At 36.3% G+C, this 18,617-nt stretch overlaps 1 protein-coding gene across 1 annotated transcript in view; it reads right to left on the reverse strand.

The window, feature by feature from the left end:
• The window catches only part of RALGAPA2 (Ral GTPase activating protein, alpha subunit 2 (catalytic)), a 757,941-nt gene that overhangs the window by 484,023 nt on the left and 255,301 nt on the right, over positions 1 to 18,617 (reverse strand). The window contains exon 16 of the mRNA XM_006895663.1: positions 3,069 to 3,233. Coding sequence (XP_006895725.1) covers positions 3,069 to 3,233 — 165 coding nt within the window. The remainder of the gene's footprint in view (positions 1 to 3,068; positions 3,234 to 18,617) is intronic.

Below are 18,617 nucleotides of genomic sequence, written 5' to 3' on the forward strand. Positions count from 1 at the left end.
TTTTTCCACAGATGTAATCGATCTGATTCCTATGCATACCATCAGGTGAAATCCATGTGTATAACCTGCGTATATGTCTCTTAAAAAACGTATTTGCAATGAATAAGTCACTGATTGTGCAAAATTCAATCATTCTATCTCCAGCTTCATTTCTGTCACCAAGTCCATGTTTTCCAACTCCTGATTCTTCCTCCCTATTCCCAACGTTTGCGTTCCAGTCGGCCATTATTATCAATGCATCTTGATTGCATGTTCGATCTATCTTTGACTGTAAGAGTTGGTAGAAATCATCTATTTCTTCTTCTTTGGCTCTGGTTGTTGGTGCGTATATCTTAATGATAGTGGCGTTCACTGGACTTCCTTGTAAGCATATGGATATAATCCTATCACTCACAATGTTGTACTTCAAGACAGATCTAGAAATTTCTTTTTTAACTATGAAAGCAACTCCATTTTTCCTCGCCTTTCCATCTCCAGAATAATATATCATATGATCATCTGACTCAAAATGCCCATGCCAGTCCATCTCATCTCTCCAATGCCTAGTATGTCAATATTTATGTGTTCCATTTCTTTCTTAACAAGTTCTAATTTTCCTACATTCATGGTTCTCACATTCTATGTTCCAATCACTAGTGTCTGCTTACAACTGTTCCTCTTCCTTTGTATTTCCATGCTTGTCAGTTCTATCTAGGTTGCCCTTTCTGTTCGTCTACGTGTGTTGTGTTGTACATAGCTTATGTTCATTAAAAGTAAAAAAAAAAAAAAAAAACCAACCACTTTTTTTTCAATCAATTATTGTTTGTCTCATGAGAACAAGACGCAACATGACTACAGAATAGTTCATTGTGTAAAACATATTTAAATTAAAACAACTTCCATGTCAAGATCAAACTTACTGCCTTTAAATTTTCTAAAAATTTGTTGACTTCTCAATAAAGCGGAGACTTTCCCTTGAGTGTTGTTAAGTTTTCCTTTTATATCTCAAATGACTACGTATTTTTTAAAGAAAGTAATCATTAGATATTTTAGAAATTATAAAGTTCAGAAGAGTAATTTTGTGGGGAAATAAAAATTTGCTTTAATCATTCTGTAATCTCAGATGGCAGAGCTTTATCAGTCACAATCAAGGACAAAGTTATAATTCTTGAATTGTTATAAACTAGTGTGGTCTCTACACTGTCAGTTCTCCATTCTACAACAGAATCTTTACACTCTATTGCCTGCTCAACAGTGATATATTCTTTACCTACCTAAAATCTATTGAGCAAATAATATAATAGTTCTCTCTCCAAAAAAATAGTATTTTTCTATGGGTCTTCAATAACAAACATTGTAAAAAGCAAAACATTTACTTCATAAATTGCTCTTATAAATAAAGGTGCCTCTACTAAAATGTAAAAACCCATCATGAAATATTCTGAGTCTTTTTAAAAGAAAAGGGAAAAAGCAAAACTCTAAAAACAACAAATACGTAACTCTCATTATATAAAAGTAATAGAACAAGAGTAAATGGCTAATAGTCAACCTACACAAATTAATTTTAGAAAACCTTATGCTAATAATAAAATCTTCAAAGAGCATTATTTACATGCTATAAAAAGTATATAATTTTATAAATATAAAATACATGTATATATAGAGATAGGTGTAAAATAACAGAAAGATGATAGTTCAGGTTCTAAGAGTTCTCATGAGCTTCATTCTTTTTCACAGGTTAAGGTTCCCAGTAAGGCTTATTTTTTATTCCTGTTGTTAATTCAACAAATTCTATAAAAGTCATGATTTTCTTGCTTTTCAGTAAACTAGTTGCTGCAAACCCATCCCATCTTACAAACCTCAGAAGACTGATAAGAATGACCTATTAACATTATTGCACTCAGGATTTTCTAAAACATAGTAGCACCTCTACCATATTGTAGTCACCACCTGTTAAATTACTTGCTAAAAGTCTGAACTCTGGCTATATTTTGGCTAAATATGGACATATAAAACAAGTAACATGCAATAATCTGTTCATTAAAGTTTTTTTTGTTTTAAATAATCATTTTTATTATTACTATAACTCAAAGGTTGAAAAGGTTTCTAGAAAATCTAGGCAGGTAGGTTTTCATTAAAACTCCAGCAAGATTCTAAGCTATTTGTATTAAGCCTTTACTAAACACGACCGCTCAATTCCATGTTGCTGAGTCAGCACTAGCTTGACCCTCCAGCGGGGATTCTGAGGCTGGATATCACATAGGAAGAGATTATGCATCTTTCTCCCTTGCAGCAACTGGTAGATTCTAACTACCTCCCTTGAGCTGGCAGCACAAATCCTTACCAGGGTTCCCTAAACACTGTAAAATAATATACAGTGTAAATGAATCTTTGTTTTACAACTTGGGAGAAACGTTATGGTTTTCTGAAGTCAACATGCTGAACATCAACAGCACATGCATGACCGTACTTATGATAATCAAGAGAGGACTATAAGGATTTTTTTTTAAAAAAATCTGAATTATAGCTTCAGCACCAAATGGGGGGAAAGGAAGGTTTTGTTCTTAAATTCTAGATATACGTCTACTTTATAAAATTTTCTGGTTTTAAACTATAGCAAAGGAACCCCATTAACTAGGTTCTCAGTCAAGTGCTTAATTAGAGGAAGCTGTAGAAACACCATCTACAGACACAAAAGGCTCAATTTTCTGAAGAAACAAAATCTATCTTACTGAATTCTAAAACTACTAAGTGAAGAATTCTCTTTTTCATTGTCAGGTAGTTACACTCTTTTAAAATTAACAATGAAAATAATGAACTGAATGTGCTGATTATTAATAATCTATTTTATTTCAGGCTGATGTGACACCTGCATTTTGCTCAAATATCTCTCTGACAATTATTCTTTCAAGTTCTTTTTCACAATGGGAGACCTAGATAGAAACTAACTAAGCAATTAACTTTAAGGATATTTCAAATTTAGCAGGTCTAATATTTAGGATCTGAGTAGAATTTTAAAACGTTAAGAACTTGTAACTCAATTTTAGACAGCAAAAAGAATTTTGAGAAATATTTAAATAAACGTTTACCAGTTGCTTTGTGACGAACAATGTTTCTTGCTTTTTCAGCCCCTGGGGCACCAGATGTGGTTGCACTCCTAAACCTCATGGGCTCAGTTGCATCTGGGTGACTTCGCCAGCTGAGAGAAAAGGACCTCCCCACAACAGTTCCTTTCTGATAATCTAGAGCACAGCCTGATAAAGATAAAAAAGTAATGTAAAGGCTATATTAATAATAATTTTATAGATTGTGTTGTCTAGCAAATAGTATTCATAAAAATAATACACAATGAGCAGTTTCCTAAAAACTGTGTACTGATTTTTCTTTATTGGTTTGCTTACAAAATTGATATACATTGTATTTCATACAATTATTCTTATGCATTATGCTTTTTAAAATTAATCACTATTGGACTTGCCCATCATTACACTAACTTTTCACCCACGTCCTTTCCATTTACTTCCCTCCCCCACCCCCACCCAGTAATCTGTGTAACTCTGTGGTTTCACCCTTACCCATCCTCAGCCCTCCCCTCCTTGAGTTCCCATACATGCTATCCTTATATTAATATCCCTGATATCACATGCAAGAAAGATTCTGCCGAAGATTACCCAAAAACAACTGGAACAGCACATCAACAGAGAACTTCCAGAAGTGCAGGATGGGTCTAGAAGGGGTCGTGGTATTATGGATATTGTAGCTACCATTAGGAATGTCTATCTGTGTTTCACTGATTATGCAAAGGCGTTTTACTGTGTGGATCACAACAAATTGTGGCTAAATCTGAGAAGAATGGGAATCCCAGAACACTTGATCATGCTAATGAAAAAACCTATAGTAGGACCAGGAGGCAGTCTTCAGAACAGAGCAAGGAAAAAAACTACATGATTCAAAATTGGGAAGGGTGTATGCCTGGGATGTGTCCTATATCCATACCTTTTCAACCTATAGGCAGAACATACTATTTGGAGACTGGACTGTATGAGGTAAAGTGTGGCATCAGGATTGGAGGAAGACTCATCAACAATCTGCGTTATGCAGGTGACACAACCCTACTTGCTGAAACTGAGGAGGACCTGAAGCACTTGCCGCAGAAGGTCAAGGACTGTAGTCTTCAATGTGGATTGAGGTTTAATATCAAGAAAACAAAGATTCTCACCACTTAGCCAACTGGTAGTATCAGGATGGATGGTGAAGAGATTGAGATTGTTAACAGCTTTAGTTTGCGTGGCTGCACAGTCAACACTCTTGGCATTAGCAGCCAGAAAATTAACAGGCATATAGCGATGAGAAAGTCTGCTGTTAGGGACCTCTCCAAAGTACTGAAGTATAATGGTGTCACGCTGGAGACTAAGGTGCACCTGATACCGGCCATGGTCTTTGCAATCACTAGCTATGCATCAGAGAGCGAGACAATGGGAGGACAGAAGGAGAATTGATGCCTTTGAGTTGGGGTGTTGGAGTACTGAAAATATCATGGACTGTAAGAAAACAAACATGTTCATCCTAGAGAGAGTTAAACTATACTGCTCCTTAGAGGCAAGGATTCTGAAACTTCGTCTGACATACTTTGGACATGTTGCCAGAAAGGACCAATCCTTGGAGAAGGATGTCATACTTGGGAGGGTGGAGGTACAGCACAGGAGAGGAAGACCCTCTAAGAGGTGGATTGGTTCAGTGACTGGGGTAATCAGGGTAGGTGTATTGGAGACAGTGAGATTGGCACAGCATAGACTCAAAAGCACATAACAACAACAATAATTATTATTCTTATATATTTACAATAATGGTCTTATGCAATATTTGTCCTTATACGACTGAATTATTAGTTCACTCAACATGATGCTCTTCAGACTCTCCCAAGTTACATAGTAATTTTCAAAATTTTTGCTCCAGAGTGATCTACAATATTTCATTTTGTGAATGTATCACTAATTCTCAATCCATTTGGTTGTGGTTGGACATTTGGGCTGTTTCCATGTTCTTGCGATGGTGAATAACACTGCTATGAACACTGGTCTACAAATCTGTGGCTCAGTTCTTATTTCCTTGGGGTATATTCCTAATAATGGAATACTTGGGTCATATGAAGTTTCTGTGTTCAACTTTTTGAGGAAACACCAAACGCTTTTCCAAATTGGCTGTACCATTTTACAGTCCCACCAACAGTGTATGAGAGTTCCCACCTCTCTATATTCTCTCCAATATTAACTGTTTGCTGCCCTACTAAACTTTGCCATTGGTACTAGGGTGAGATGGTCTCTCTCTGTGGTTTTGATTTACATCTCTCTTATTGCCAGTGATTTTGAGCATTTCTTCATGTGTCTGTTGGCCATTCGAATGCCTTCCTCTGTGAAACTTTTTTCCAAGTCTTTTTCCCATTCTGTAATTGGGTTATCAGTTTTCTTCTTCTGGAGGTCCAAGAGTATTCTGTATACTTTTTTTATGAGACCCTTGTCTGAGGTGCTAAATGTTTCTTTCCAGCCAGCAGGCTTTCTTTTCACCCTGTTGGAAAAGTTTTTGATAAGCACAGATTTAATCTTTAGAAAGTCCCATTTAACAATTTTATTCTCTCCAGATTGTGCTTTTCTAGTTATATTTGTCCACCTTTCTTTTTTTTTATGGTGAGAAAAATTTGTATTTAGAATTAGCCAACTGGACTCAGTTTAGATGATCCCAATTTTGTTGGCAACATCCAAACCATCATAAGAGCAAGTAGGACATAGGCCTTCTTCTCTCCATCAGGCCTAATCAATGTCATAGAGCTTCTTGACAGCTTGTTTGATTTGGTGCTTGTTGGCCTTGACATCCACAATGAGCACAAGTGTCTTGTTATCTTTTATCTTCTTCATGGCTGACTCAGCGGTCAGGGGAAATTTGATGATGGCATAGTGGTCAAGCTTGTTTCTCCAAGGGGCACTCTTCTGGGGGTATTTGGGCTGCCTTCGGAGTCTCAGCATCTCAGGCTGCCGGAAGGTGGGTAACATGTTGGTCTTCCTCTTTTTTTTGGCTGTGGATGCCCTTCAGGACTGTCTTCTTGGCCTTTAATGCCTTTGCTCTGGCTTCAGTTTTGGGAGGGGCAAGGGTTTCCTTCTTTGCTTTTGGTGTCATCTTCATAGAAAGGCTTGTCCACCTCTTTTATACCATGAGCTAGGCCTTTTGAGATTGGTCCTACTTTGTCTCTTATCTTTATGGTTTAGGGCTTTACCCTTAGGTCTCTAATCCACCTTGAGTTGATGTTTTGGGTTTTTTTATACTGAGCATTGTGAATTCTGCTTCATCTTTCTGCAAGGAGTGGTCAAAATTCATCAGCATCATTTGTTGAAGAGGTTGTCATTTCCCCATTTGATAGGCTTTGTTCCTTGTCAATTATCAGTTGACCATAGACAGATGGATTAATTTCTGAGTTTTCAATTCTATTCCATTGGTCAATGTGCCTGTCATTGTACCAGTACCATGCTGTTTTAGTTATTACAACTGTGTAATAGTAGTTTTTGAGATCAGAGAGTACTAGGGCTCTCACTTCATTCCTGTTTCTCAGAAGTGTTTTGCTTAGTCAGGGTCTCTTTCCTCTCCAAAGAAACTTGACAATTTCCCTTTCAATCACCTTCAAAAATGAATATGGTATCTGTATTTATTTAGGTTCTTTATTGTGTCTTGCAGAAATATTCTGTAGTTTCCTTTGTACAGGACATTTGAATCTCTAGTTAGGTTCACTCCCAAGAATCTCAGTTTGTAGTTCGCCATTGTAAATGGTACTGCTTTCTTATTTTCCTTCTCTGTGTTTTCTTTGTTACTGCAGATGAATCCCACTGACTTTTGGATATTGATCTTGTATCGTTCCACTCTACTAAACCAATCTACTAGCTCTAACGGTTTTTTTGTTGAATCCTTGGGATTTTCTGTGTACACTATCATATCATGTGCATATAATGATAGTTTAACCATCTCTTTGCCAATCTGGATGCTTTTTATTTCCTTCTATTCTTACTGTCCTAGCAAATACTTCTATAAGAAAACTGAAAAGTGGTGATAGTGTAGGTTTCTGCTGAAAATAAAATTGCTTTTCCTTCGTACATGACTCATTTTTGTCATGCTGCTTTCACTATTCTACCCTTATCTTTTATTTTTGATAATTTGTCTATGATGGATTGTGTTCTCCTTTCGGGTCTAGTTTATTTGGTGTTCACTGAGCTTCCTAAATGTGGATCTCCTCACTCTTCATATGCCTGGGAAGTTTTCTTCTACTACCTCACCCACACTTTTTCAGTGATTTCCCTATCCCTGTCATTTTCTGTAATTACAATCATACATGATATTCCTTTTGATGTTATCACACATGTTTCTAATGTTTTCATAATTTTCGTTATGTCACATTTCTTGATTTTTCTTCTAGTATATTTCCATTGAGGTTCTGGTCTTCCAGCTCACTGACACACTGCTCCATCTCTTCTGTTCTACTCTTTTGTCCTTCAAGCATTTTGGACACTTCTGCCATTTTTGCCTTCTTCTGGACTGCATTTTCATGTATTTCTGTTATTTCCAGTACTGTGTCGTTTGTACTCTCTTTACCTTGTGATGATTGTCTAAGTTCTTGTACCTCTTTATCTGTAGTTTCAATTCTTTCTTCCATCTTTTACATTTTCTTCCATACTTGTACAGGTTCCGCCTCATCGATTTATTTCTTCTGGCTCTGTGTCTCTGTAGCATTTGCTTTCTTACTGGTTTCCACTGTTTCTTCCATCATTTGTAACCTTTTCCATAGCTGTTCAAATAACTCCATATCAATATATTCTTCTGGTTCTCTATCTCTAGGTTATTCTCTTTATTTGTGCCTTACATTGTTCCTTTCATCATTTGTCCATTTAAATGTCTCCGTAAGAACATATATCATTTCTTTTTTTTATCATTTTTTAAAATTCATTATTAATTTCAATGAAAATTAATAGATATTTTGGATTTCCATTCATTCATTGTTGCACTTGTCTCCCCTCCCAGCCCTCCCCTCATAGTACACTACCCTCCTGGAAAAGTAAAAGAAAAATTCTTTTATTGTTTTACAATCCCTCCCCCCAGGTCCTCTCCACTATGCAGCCTTTGCTCTGGAAATGTCATGACAAAAATACCTAACCACATATCCCTTTTAAACAGTTTTCTACCTCAGCTGTTTTAATGCTGCATACATTATTAAACCGGTATTTTTCAGTCTCCCACCAACTTCGAGGTCAGTCCTGTTTTACAACAGTGGCATGATGCCATATTTGTCCTTTTGTGACTGAGATACTTCACTCAGCATAATGTCCTCCAGAGTCACCCATTTTGAATAATATTGCATGAGTTCCTTATTTTTCAATGAAGCATAGTATTCCATCGTGTGGACATACCACAGCTTCTCTATCCATTCGTTTGCTGATGGGCACTTGGGTTGTTTCCAACTCCTTGCTACTGTGAACACAGCTGCAATAAACATGGGTGTGCATATATCTCCTTGGATGTTAGTTGTGGTCTCTTTGGGGTATATCCCCAGTAGCGGAATTGCTGGGTCAAATGGGATCTTTATTTGCAACATTTTTTTATATTAAATTTTATTAGTTTTAATGAACATTTACAGAGATTTTGGGTTTTCATTTGCAACTTTTTGAGAAAGCACCACACCGCCTTCCACAGTGGTTGCACCATTTTACACTCCCAAAAACAGTGAATAAGGGTTCCAGTTTTTCCACAATCTTGCTAGCATTTGTTGCTTGCTGTTCTGTTAAATTTTGCTATTTTGACTGGGGTAAGATGATATCTCATAGTTGTTTTAATTTGCATCTCTCTTAGAGCTAGGAATTTTGAACATTTCTTCATGTGCTTGTTAGCCATCTGAATGTCTTCTTTGGTGAAGTGCCTGTTCATATCCTGTGCCCATGTTTCTAATGGATTATTTACCTTTATCTTGATGTGCTGCTCAAGTATCTTAGAAATTCTGGATATAAGTCCCTTATCTGATATGTCATTGCCAAATACTTTTTCCCAGTCGGTGGCTTCCCTTTTTACCCTGCTTGAAAAGTTTTTTAGATGTGCATAGGGATTTGATTCTTTGAAGATCCCATTCATCTATTTTACCTTCTTCTGATTGTAAGTTTTTCAGGATACTTGGAAGATTGTTTATGTTGTGGATTAGAACTTGAAGCATTCTTCCAAGCTTTTCTTTAATGAGGATCATAGTCCTTGGTTTTAGTCCTAGGTCCATGATCCACCTTGAGTTGGTTTTTGTATATAAAGTGAGGTGTGGATCTTTCTTTAGTCTTTTGCAGATACTTTTCCAATTTTGCCAACATCATTTGTTAAAAAAGCTGTTGTTTCCCACTTAACTGATTTGATCTCCTTGTCAAAAATCAGTTGGCCATAGATAGATGGGTTGATCTCCGTGTTCTCAATTCTATTCCATTGATCTATGCGTGTCTCATTGTACCAGTACCATGCTGTCTTTACTACCATGACAGTGTAGTAGGATTTGAAATCAGGGAGTAAGATGCCTCCTACATTTCTTCTATTGTTAAGGAATGTTTTGTTAATTCGAAGCTTCTTTCCATTCCAAATGAAATTGGAGATTGCCTTTTCCATCTCTTTGAAGAATGGGATTGGTATTTGTATTGGGATTGCATTAAACATGTTAATTGCCTTTTGTAGTATTGCCATTTTCATACTATTGAGTCTTCCTATCCATGAGCAAGAGATATTCTTCCACTTCTCCAGGTCTCTCTTTGTTTTTTGTAGTAATGTTTTATAATTTTCTTTTAATAGATCCTTTATGCTTCTGGTTAAATTTACTCCCAAGTATTTAATCTTGTGATTAGCTATTGTAAAAGGTATTGTTTTTCTTAGTACTGGCTCTGTATTCTCTTTGTCACTGTAGAGAAATCCAACTGATTTTTGAATGTTGATCTTGTATCCTGCTACTTTGCAGAACTGGTCAACTATGTGCAATAGTTTTCTTGCTGAGACTTTAGGGTTTTCTAAATATACTATCGATATGATATATATACTATCTGCATAGAGAGATAATCTTACCTCCTCTCTGCCAATTTGGAAACCTTTTATTCCCTTCTTGTCTTATTGCTATTTCTAAGACTTCCAATACAATATTAAATAAGAGAGGTGATAGTGGGCATCCTTGCCTAGTGCCTGTTCTTAAAGGGAATGCCTTTAGCCTCTCTCCATTGAGAACAATGTTTGCTCTCGGGCTTGCATAAATACTTTTTACTATGTTGAAGAAATTGTCGTCTAATCTTATTTTGTTGAGTGTTTTAATCTGGAAAAGATGTTGGATTTTGTCAAAGGCCTTTTCTGCATCAATTGATAGGATCATGTGATGAATTATATTAACTGTTTTCCTTACGTTGAACCATCCTTGCATACATGCTATGAATCCCACTTGGTCATGGTGAATTATTTCTTTGATGTATTGTTGTATTCTATTAGCCAGTAGTTTATTCAGGATTTTTGCATTTATGTTCATGAGAGATACTGGTCCATAGTTTTCTATTTTGCTGGTGTCCTTTCCTGGCTTTGGTATCAAGGGAAAAAATGTCTGGGAGAATTCCATCTTTTTCTATTTCCTGAAATATTCATGTAGCATTTGTAAGAGTTCTTCTCTGAATCTTTGATAAAATTCACTTGTAAAACTATCTGATCAAGGGGTATTTTTGGTTGGAAGTTGTTTTATTACCTTTCCAATTTCTTCTTCTCTTAGGTGTGTTCAGATGTTTTCAGTTTGTGTCAGTTTAGGCAGGTTGTGCATTTCTAAGTGTTTGTCCATTTCCTCTCCATTTTTAAATTTGAGTATAGTTTTTCATATTAGTCTAATGTTAGCTTTTTTATTTTAGTTGGTTCTCTCGTGATGTAGCCTGATTCATCTCTTATTCGGATTATTTCTGTCTTCTCCTTCTTTTCTTTTGTGAGCTTTGCTAATGCTTTGTCAATTTTATTGATCTTTTCAAAGAACCAAGTCCTAATTTTGTTGATAGCTGCAATTGTTTTTGGGTTTTCTATTTCATTTATCTCTGCTCTAATTTTTATAATTTCAGGCTTTTTTAGAGGGTGTTGGGTTTTCTTGCTGTTCTTTTTTAATTTTCTGGAAATGTTGGGTTAGTCAATGGTCAATTTTTCCTGCTTTTTGATGTGTTTGCTTACTGCTATAAATTTACCTCTGATTACTGCTTTGGCTGTTTCCCAGGGGTTTTGGTAAGTAGTATTTTCACTGTCATTTGTTTAAAAAACTTTTTAATATCATTTTTTATTTCTTTTTTTTACCCAGTCATGTTCAAGCAAGTTCTTTTTCAGCTTCCAAATGTATGTTTTTTTTCTCCTTTATCCTCTTGTTATTAATTAATAATTTTGTGGCGTTGTGGTCTGAGAAGATACTTTGTATAATTTCTATGTTTTTAAATTTGTTGATGCTTGCCTTGTGACCTAGAATGTGATCTATTCTGGAGAACATTCCATGCACACTGGAGAAGAAGGTATACTGTGCTTTTGGGGGGTGCATTGGCCTATAAATATCTTTGAGATCAAGGTGGTTTATTGTGTATTTTAATTCGCCAGTAAGTCTGTTGATTTTCTTCCTGATAGTTCTATCTTTTCTTCAGAGGGATGTATTGAAGTCTCCAAGTACTATAGCAGTGTTGTCTATTTGCTTTTTCAGTTTTGTTCATGTTTGTTTTATGTTTGCAGGTCTTTCATTTGGTGCATAGATATTTCTTATTCTTATGTCCTCTTGTTTGTTCTATTGACCCTTTTAGCATTATGTAATGACCTTCTTTGTCCTTTGTGATGATTTTTACATTGACATTTATTTTATTAGAGATTAATATCGCTACTTGTGTTTTTTTTCTGGTTAACATCTGTTTGGCATATCCCCCCCCTTTTCTTTTTAGTCTTTCTTTATCTTCATTTTTCAGGTGTGTCTCTTGTAGACAACATATTGATGGATTTTGGGTTTTTATCCAATCTGCACTCTTTTTCTCTTTAGTGGTGCATTTAAACCATTTACATTCAGTGTGACTATTGAGAGGCAAGGTTTTATTGCTATCATTGTGTTGAGTGAGTTCTTTTTGGTGTTGTTGCTAGTTACTTTGGACCATGCAGCTTTCTCTGGTATGTCTGTAAGAAGGACATCTCTGAGTCTTTCCTGCAACACTGGTCTTTTTTTTTTTTTTTTACAAACTCTCTTAGAATATCTTGATCTTTCCATCATAATTGATGGATAATTTTGCTGAGAACAGTATTCTTGGTTGACAGTTGTGTTCTTTGAGTGTTTGATATATATCTTCCCACTCTCTCCTTGCTTGCATGGTTTCAGCTGAGTAATCGGCACTCAATCTTATCTGCTCTCTCTTATAGGTTACTCTTGTTTCTCCCAATCTTGTTTCTCTCTTTATCTTTGGTTCTGGCAAATTTAACTATGATAGGCCTTGATGTTTTTCTTTTAAGGTCTAGTCTATATGGTGTTCACAAAGCTTTTTGAACATATATTCTCTCATTCTTCATTATGCCTGGGAAGTTCTCCTGTAGTAATTCTTCCACAACTTTTTCAGTGCCTTTACTTGCTTCTCCCTTTTCTGGGATTCCAATGATGTGCATGTTATTTCTCTTGGTGCTGTCCCACATTATTCTTAGGTTTTCTTCTTTTACCTTCTGATTTGAGTCTGGTTTTGCCCTAGCAGATCAGGGGTGACAATTCTGTCTTCAATTTCACTGGTTCTGTGTTCTATCTCTTCAACTCTGCTTTTGTGTCTCCTCTATCATGTTGACAGCATCTGAAACATTGGACCTTATGTTTTGGATAGTGGTTTCTTGTTTTTTCCAGTGCCGCTAATGCCTCTTTTGTTTTCTCTGCATTGTTCTGGATTGTGGGGTTTTTTTTAGCTCCTCCTGGTTTTTGCTTGTAGTATCTTGTAATTCTTCAGGTTTGTCTTTTATCCATTGAATATATTCAATCATTCTTCTTTTAACTTCTGTGCCAGAAACTTCCATCAGACTTTCTGGCTTCAGGAAATCCATTTATACTGTGTCACTCTTTGCAGGTGACATCTTGCTTTGTGCTTGTATATTGTGTGGGATAGCTTGCTTTCTTTGAGATATTGATATGTTTTTGCTCTGAATCAATGCTCTAGAGATCAGTTGACCAATACGTTTAAAAAAAATCATAACGTAATCAGCATCCCACTGGAAGGAATATACTGGAATGAAATTTACTATACTGGTTAAAATAAGAAGGGAAAAAGTTCAGACCAGGGCTGGAGCATCATGATAGTTGACCAGACCATCAATTGCTCATAAGTTAGTTTAACCTGAAAAATAAAAAAAATTTTTAAAAAATTAAAACAAGTTCAGGAGAACCTTGACTAAATTTAGAAACTATTTCAAGAATAGATTTGCTGCATTCAATCCAATTATTGGAGACTAGATAAGATTTGATATGACATCAAGGACATTATACAAGAAAGCAAAAAGACATTAAAAAGATAAAAAAGGCATTGATGTACACTGCATTGAAACAGATGAGGGAGAGACCTGTTTAAAAGGGATATATCATTGGGTATTATTGTCATTACAAGAGTCCAGAATGAAAGCTGTACCATGGAGTGGAGTGGACGTGGTGGGATTGCATTACAATGAAAGAGTTTTACTTTTCAAGGAGAAGAGTGAATTGAGGTGGGGGAAGAAGCAGAGTGAGAAAAGTCCAAAAATGAATGACTTCAAAGCATAAGACTCTGAAAACTTTAATTAAAAATTTTTAAAAAAGATTTTAAAAGGCAGAAAATAATTCAAGGTCAAAAGAGACATTGAAACTTTCTCTTGATCACAAAGAAAAAGGGGAAAAGGATGAAGTAAAAGAGTTGTGCAGAAAATTTTAAAGCACAGCTTGTAAAGACAAAGAAAATAATTACAATAAAATATCCTAAGATCTTGTGTGAGGAAATCAAAAGGGATGGTTTTGCAATTTTACAAACACCAATTGTTAAAGCTTTCATTTCCTCACTTATTTGATTTCTTCTCTTTGTCAAAAATCAGTTAACCGTAGGTAGATGAGCTGATTTCTGGGTTCTCAGTTCAGTTCCACTGATCTACATAGATCAATGTGTCTGTCACTGTACTGATACCATGATGTCTTGACCACAACGGCTGTGTAGTAGGATTTGAGATCATGGAGTATGATGCATTCTACCTTGTTCTTTTTTCAGGTGTGTTCTGCTTATTCAGAGATTATTTCAATTCCAAATGAAACTAGACATTGCCTTTTCCATCTCATTGAAGAATGGAATTGGTATTTATATAGGGACTGCCTTGAACTTGTAGATTGCTTTTGGAAGAATTGTAATTTTCACAATATTGAGTCTTTTGATCTACGAGCATGGTATATTCTTCCATTTCCCCAGATCTCTTCATGTTTCCTGTAGTAATGTTTTGTAATTTTCTTTGAATAGGGGTTTTGTATTTCTACTTTGAATTCCTCCTAAGTATTTAATCTTGTGTTTAGCTACTGTGTTGAGTATTGTTTTCCTTAGCTTAATTTCTGTATTCTCTTTGTCACTGTAGAGAAATCCAATTGATTTCTGTATGTTGATCTTGTATCCTGCAACTTTGCTGAAGGGGTCAACTGTGTCCAGTAGTTTTCTCACTGAAGTATTTAGGGTTTTATAATATCATCTGTATTTGTTGTTGTTGTTGTTATATGCCATCAAGTTGCCTGCAACTCACAGCGACCCAATGTACAACAGCTCTGAACTCTTCTCTGTCCTGAGCCAAACTTACTGTTTCTGACACCCCCATTACCAAGTCACTGAATAAATCCATCTCATTTAGGGTCTTTCTCTCTTGTGCTGTCCCTTCACTATCCCAAACATGATGTCCCTCTCCAAGGACTAGTTCCTCCTTGCAACATGTCCAAAGTATGTCAGCCGAAGCTTCAGAATCCTTGCCTCCAAGGAGCAGCCTGGTCTCACCCTCTCTTGGACAAACCTGTTTGTTCTCCTAGCAGTCCATGGTATATTAAATACTCTTATCCAGCACCACAGCCCAAAGGCATCAATTCTCCTTCTATCATCCCTAGCCATTATCCAGCTTTCTGATGCATAGCAAAAAATTGCAAAGACCATGGCCTGTATCAGGCGCATCTTAGTCTCCAGACTGACACTGCTGTTCTTCAATATGGTGGAGAGGTTTCTAACAGCAGACTTTGCCAATACAATTAGTCTTTTTAATTATCTAGCTGCTAGTACCAAAAATGTTGACTGTGCAGCCAAGCAAACTGAAGCTGTTAAAAATCTCCATCTCTATACCACCTATCATGATAGTGCCAATCAGCACAGTGGTAAGAATCTTTGTTTTTCTGATGTTATGCGTCAATCCATATTGAAGGAAGCAGTAAATGCTTCAGGTCCTCCTCAGTTTCAGCAAGCAGAGTGGTGTCACCTACATAACACAGATTGTTGACTCAAGCCAAGTAAAGGAGAGAAATCAAGATATTAAGGAGCTGAACAGAAGATTTCAAAGGGCAACATGGGAAGACTAAGTAAAGTAGTATACTAAAAAGTGCAAAGAGCAGGAGTCAGAAAATCAAATGGTCCAAATACACTCAGCCTTTCTTTCCCCCACCCCTTCACTCAGCCTTTCTTAAGCTGAAGGAACTGAAGAACAAATCCAAGGATTGAGTTGCAATACTTAAGGATGCTTTTGGCAGAATATTAAATGATCCAGGAATCACTAAAAGAAGATGGAAAGAGTATACAGAGTCATTCTACCAAAAGGAATTGGTGGACAAAGAAAAATTGCATGAAAAAACATATGAGCAAGAGCCTGTGGTGATGAGGGAATAAATTCAAGATGCTTTGAAAGAATGGGGGGAAAAATTCTCTGGAAATTGATGCCATACCAACTGATACATTTTAACAAAGAGACGCTGCCCTGAATGTGCTCACCAGGTTGTGCAAAAAAAAAAAAGGAGAACAACTACACGGTCAAATGACTAGAAGAGATCCATATTTGTTCCCATTCCAAAGAAAGGTGACCAGAGTGAGTGTGGATATTATCAGGCAATATCATTAATATCACAAGCAAGAAAGAGTTTGCTGAAAATAACCCAAAAAATGACTGGAAAAACACATAAACAGAGAATTGCCAGAAGTGCAGGATGAGTTTAGAAGAAGCCATGGTACTAGGGATATTATAGCTAATGGTAGATGGATCTTGGCTGAAAGCAGAGAGCACCAGAGGAATGTCTAGCTGTGCGTCATTGACTATGCAAAGGCATTTGATTGTGTGGATCACATCAAACTGAGACTAAATCTGACAAGAATGGGAATCCCAGAACACTTGACTGTTCTTATGTGAAACCTATATTTGAGGCAGTCATCAGAATAGAGCAATAAAATTATGCAAAGTTCAAAATTGTGAAGGGTGTACACTAGCAGTGTGTCCTATCTCCATACCTTTTCATTCTATATGCAGAACAGATTATCCAGGAGGCTGGGCTCTATGAGGAGAAGTGTGGCATCAGAAATGGAGGAAGACTCATTAACATCTGCATATAGAGCTAGTTTTGCCTGCTCTTTGCCAATTTGGGTACCCCTTATTTCCTTCTCTTGGCTAACTGCTATCACTAAAATGTCTGAAACAATACTAAATAGGAGAGGCATCCTTGTTTAGTTCCTGCTCATGCTGTGCATCCTTGTCTAGTTCCTGTTGTCAAACGGAATGCCTTTAATCTCTCTCCACTGAGAACAATGTTGATTCTTAGTTTTGAATATATACTTTTTACTATGTTGAGAAAACACCCTTCTATTCCTATTTTGTTACGTGTTTTAATCAGGAAAGGGTGTTGGATTTTTGGCAAACCTTTTCTGCATCAATTGACAGGATCATGTGGTTCTTTTTCTTTGCTTTGTTAATGTGAAAACTATCTGTAGAAAACTCAAGCAAAACCCACACCTAACACTATACACAAATGGATAAAGGACCTAGGAGTAAAACCAAAGGCCATTAACTTAATTGAAGAAAAGCTTGGAAGAACTCTAAAAGCCCTAGTCCATAAAATGAACAATCTTCTAAACTTCTTGAAAAACCTACAACCAAGCGATCACAACATAGATGAATGGGATCATCTAAGAGTCAAATTCCTATGCACATTAAAAAAAAAAACAAACTTCACCAACAGGGTAAAAAGGAAAGCTACAAATTGGGAAAATATATTTGACAATGACATATCTAATAAGGGATTTACATCTAAAAATTATAGAATATTCTAGCACCTCAACAAGAAAAAGGCAAATAACACAATCGCAAAATGGGCATTGGATGTGAATAGACACTTCACCAAAGAAGACTTTCAGATAGCAAACACATGAGGGAATGTTCAGAATTCTTAGCTTCTAGAGAAATACAAATCAAAACAACTACGAAGTGTTATCTCACCATAACAATAATAGCAAAGTTCAACAGAACTTCAAACAACAAATGCTGGCAAGGTTGTTTATAAACAGTAACTCTTATTCACTGCTGATGAGAATGTAAAATGATTCAACCACTATAGAAGGTGGTATGGCCCTTTCTCAAAAAGTTGGAAATAGAAATATCACTTGACCCAGCAATTCCACTACCAGGAAAATACCCCAAAGAAACCAGAACTGACACTCAAACAGATATAATAAACACCGATGTTTATTGCTGTATTAGCAAAGAGATGGAAGCAATCCACGTGCTCATCAACAAATGAATGTATATGTTATGGCATATTTGCACAATGGAATACTACAGAGTGCTGAAAAACAAGAAACTCATAAAATGTTACATAACATGGGTGACTTTGGAAGACACTGCTGAGTGAAATACTTTAATCACAAAAGGATAAATATTGCATAACACCTCACCTATAAAACAGGACTGACATGGGGTTTGGAGAAAACTAAGAAAAGAGGAGATAAACACTGCATTGGAATAGATGAAGGAAAAAAAGGCTTAAAAGGAATATATGATTAGGCAATATTTATTAGACAAGAGTCCAGAATAAGAGATGCATTACAAAGTGAACTGGGTGAGAGGAGGGGGTGCGAGGGAGGAAATTATGTAACAATGACTGCTGTTGTGGTTTTGGTTTTAGTTTTTTATTTTATTTAATTAACTTTAATGAATGTTTACAGAGATTTTGGATTACCATTCATTCATTGTTGCATTTTTGTCCCTTCCCATTCCTCCCCCACCCCCAATTCGATCTTCTCTTTGAAAAGTAAGTCTTTCATTGGTATATAGTCATGTTCCCCCACCCCTCACCCCCAGTACATTCCACTGTGCAGCCTTCAATCTGAACTCTTGTCATGACCATAATACCCAATCATATATCGCTTTTAAACTTTTCTCTCCCTTATCTGTTCCAATGCAGTATATACAACTAATCCAATTTTTTTCAGTCTCACCCCAAACCTGATGTTAGTCCCGTTCTGTAACAGTGGCACTATGCAGTATTTGTCCTTTTGTGACTGAGATATTTCACTCAGCATAATGTCCTCCAGGGTCACCCATTTTGAATAATACTG

Source organism: Elephantulus edwardii, unplaced genomic scaffold, assembly GCF_000299155.1.
Source record: "Elephantulus edwardii isolate Elephantulus edwardi_28Jun2011 unplaced genomic scaffold, EleEdw1.0 scaffold00172, whole genome shotgun sequence".
Lineage (NCBI taxonomy): Eukaryota > Metazoa > Chordata > Mammalia > Macroscelidea > Macroscelididae > Elephantulus > Elephantulus edwardii.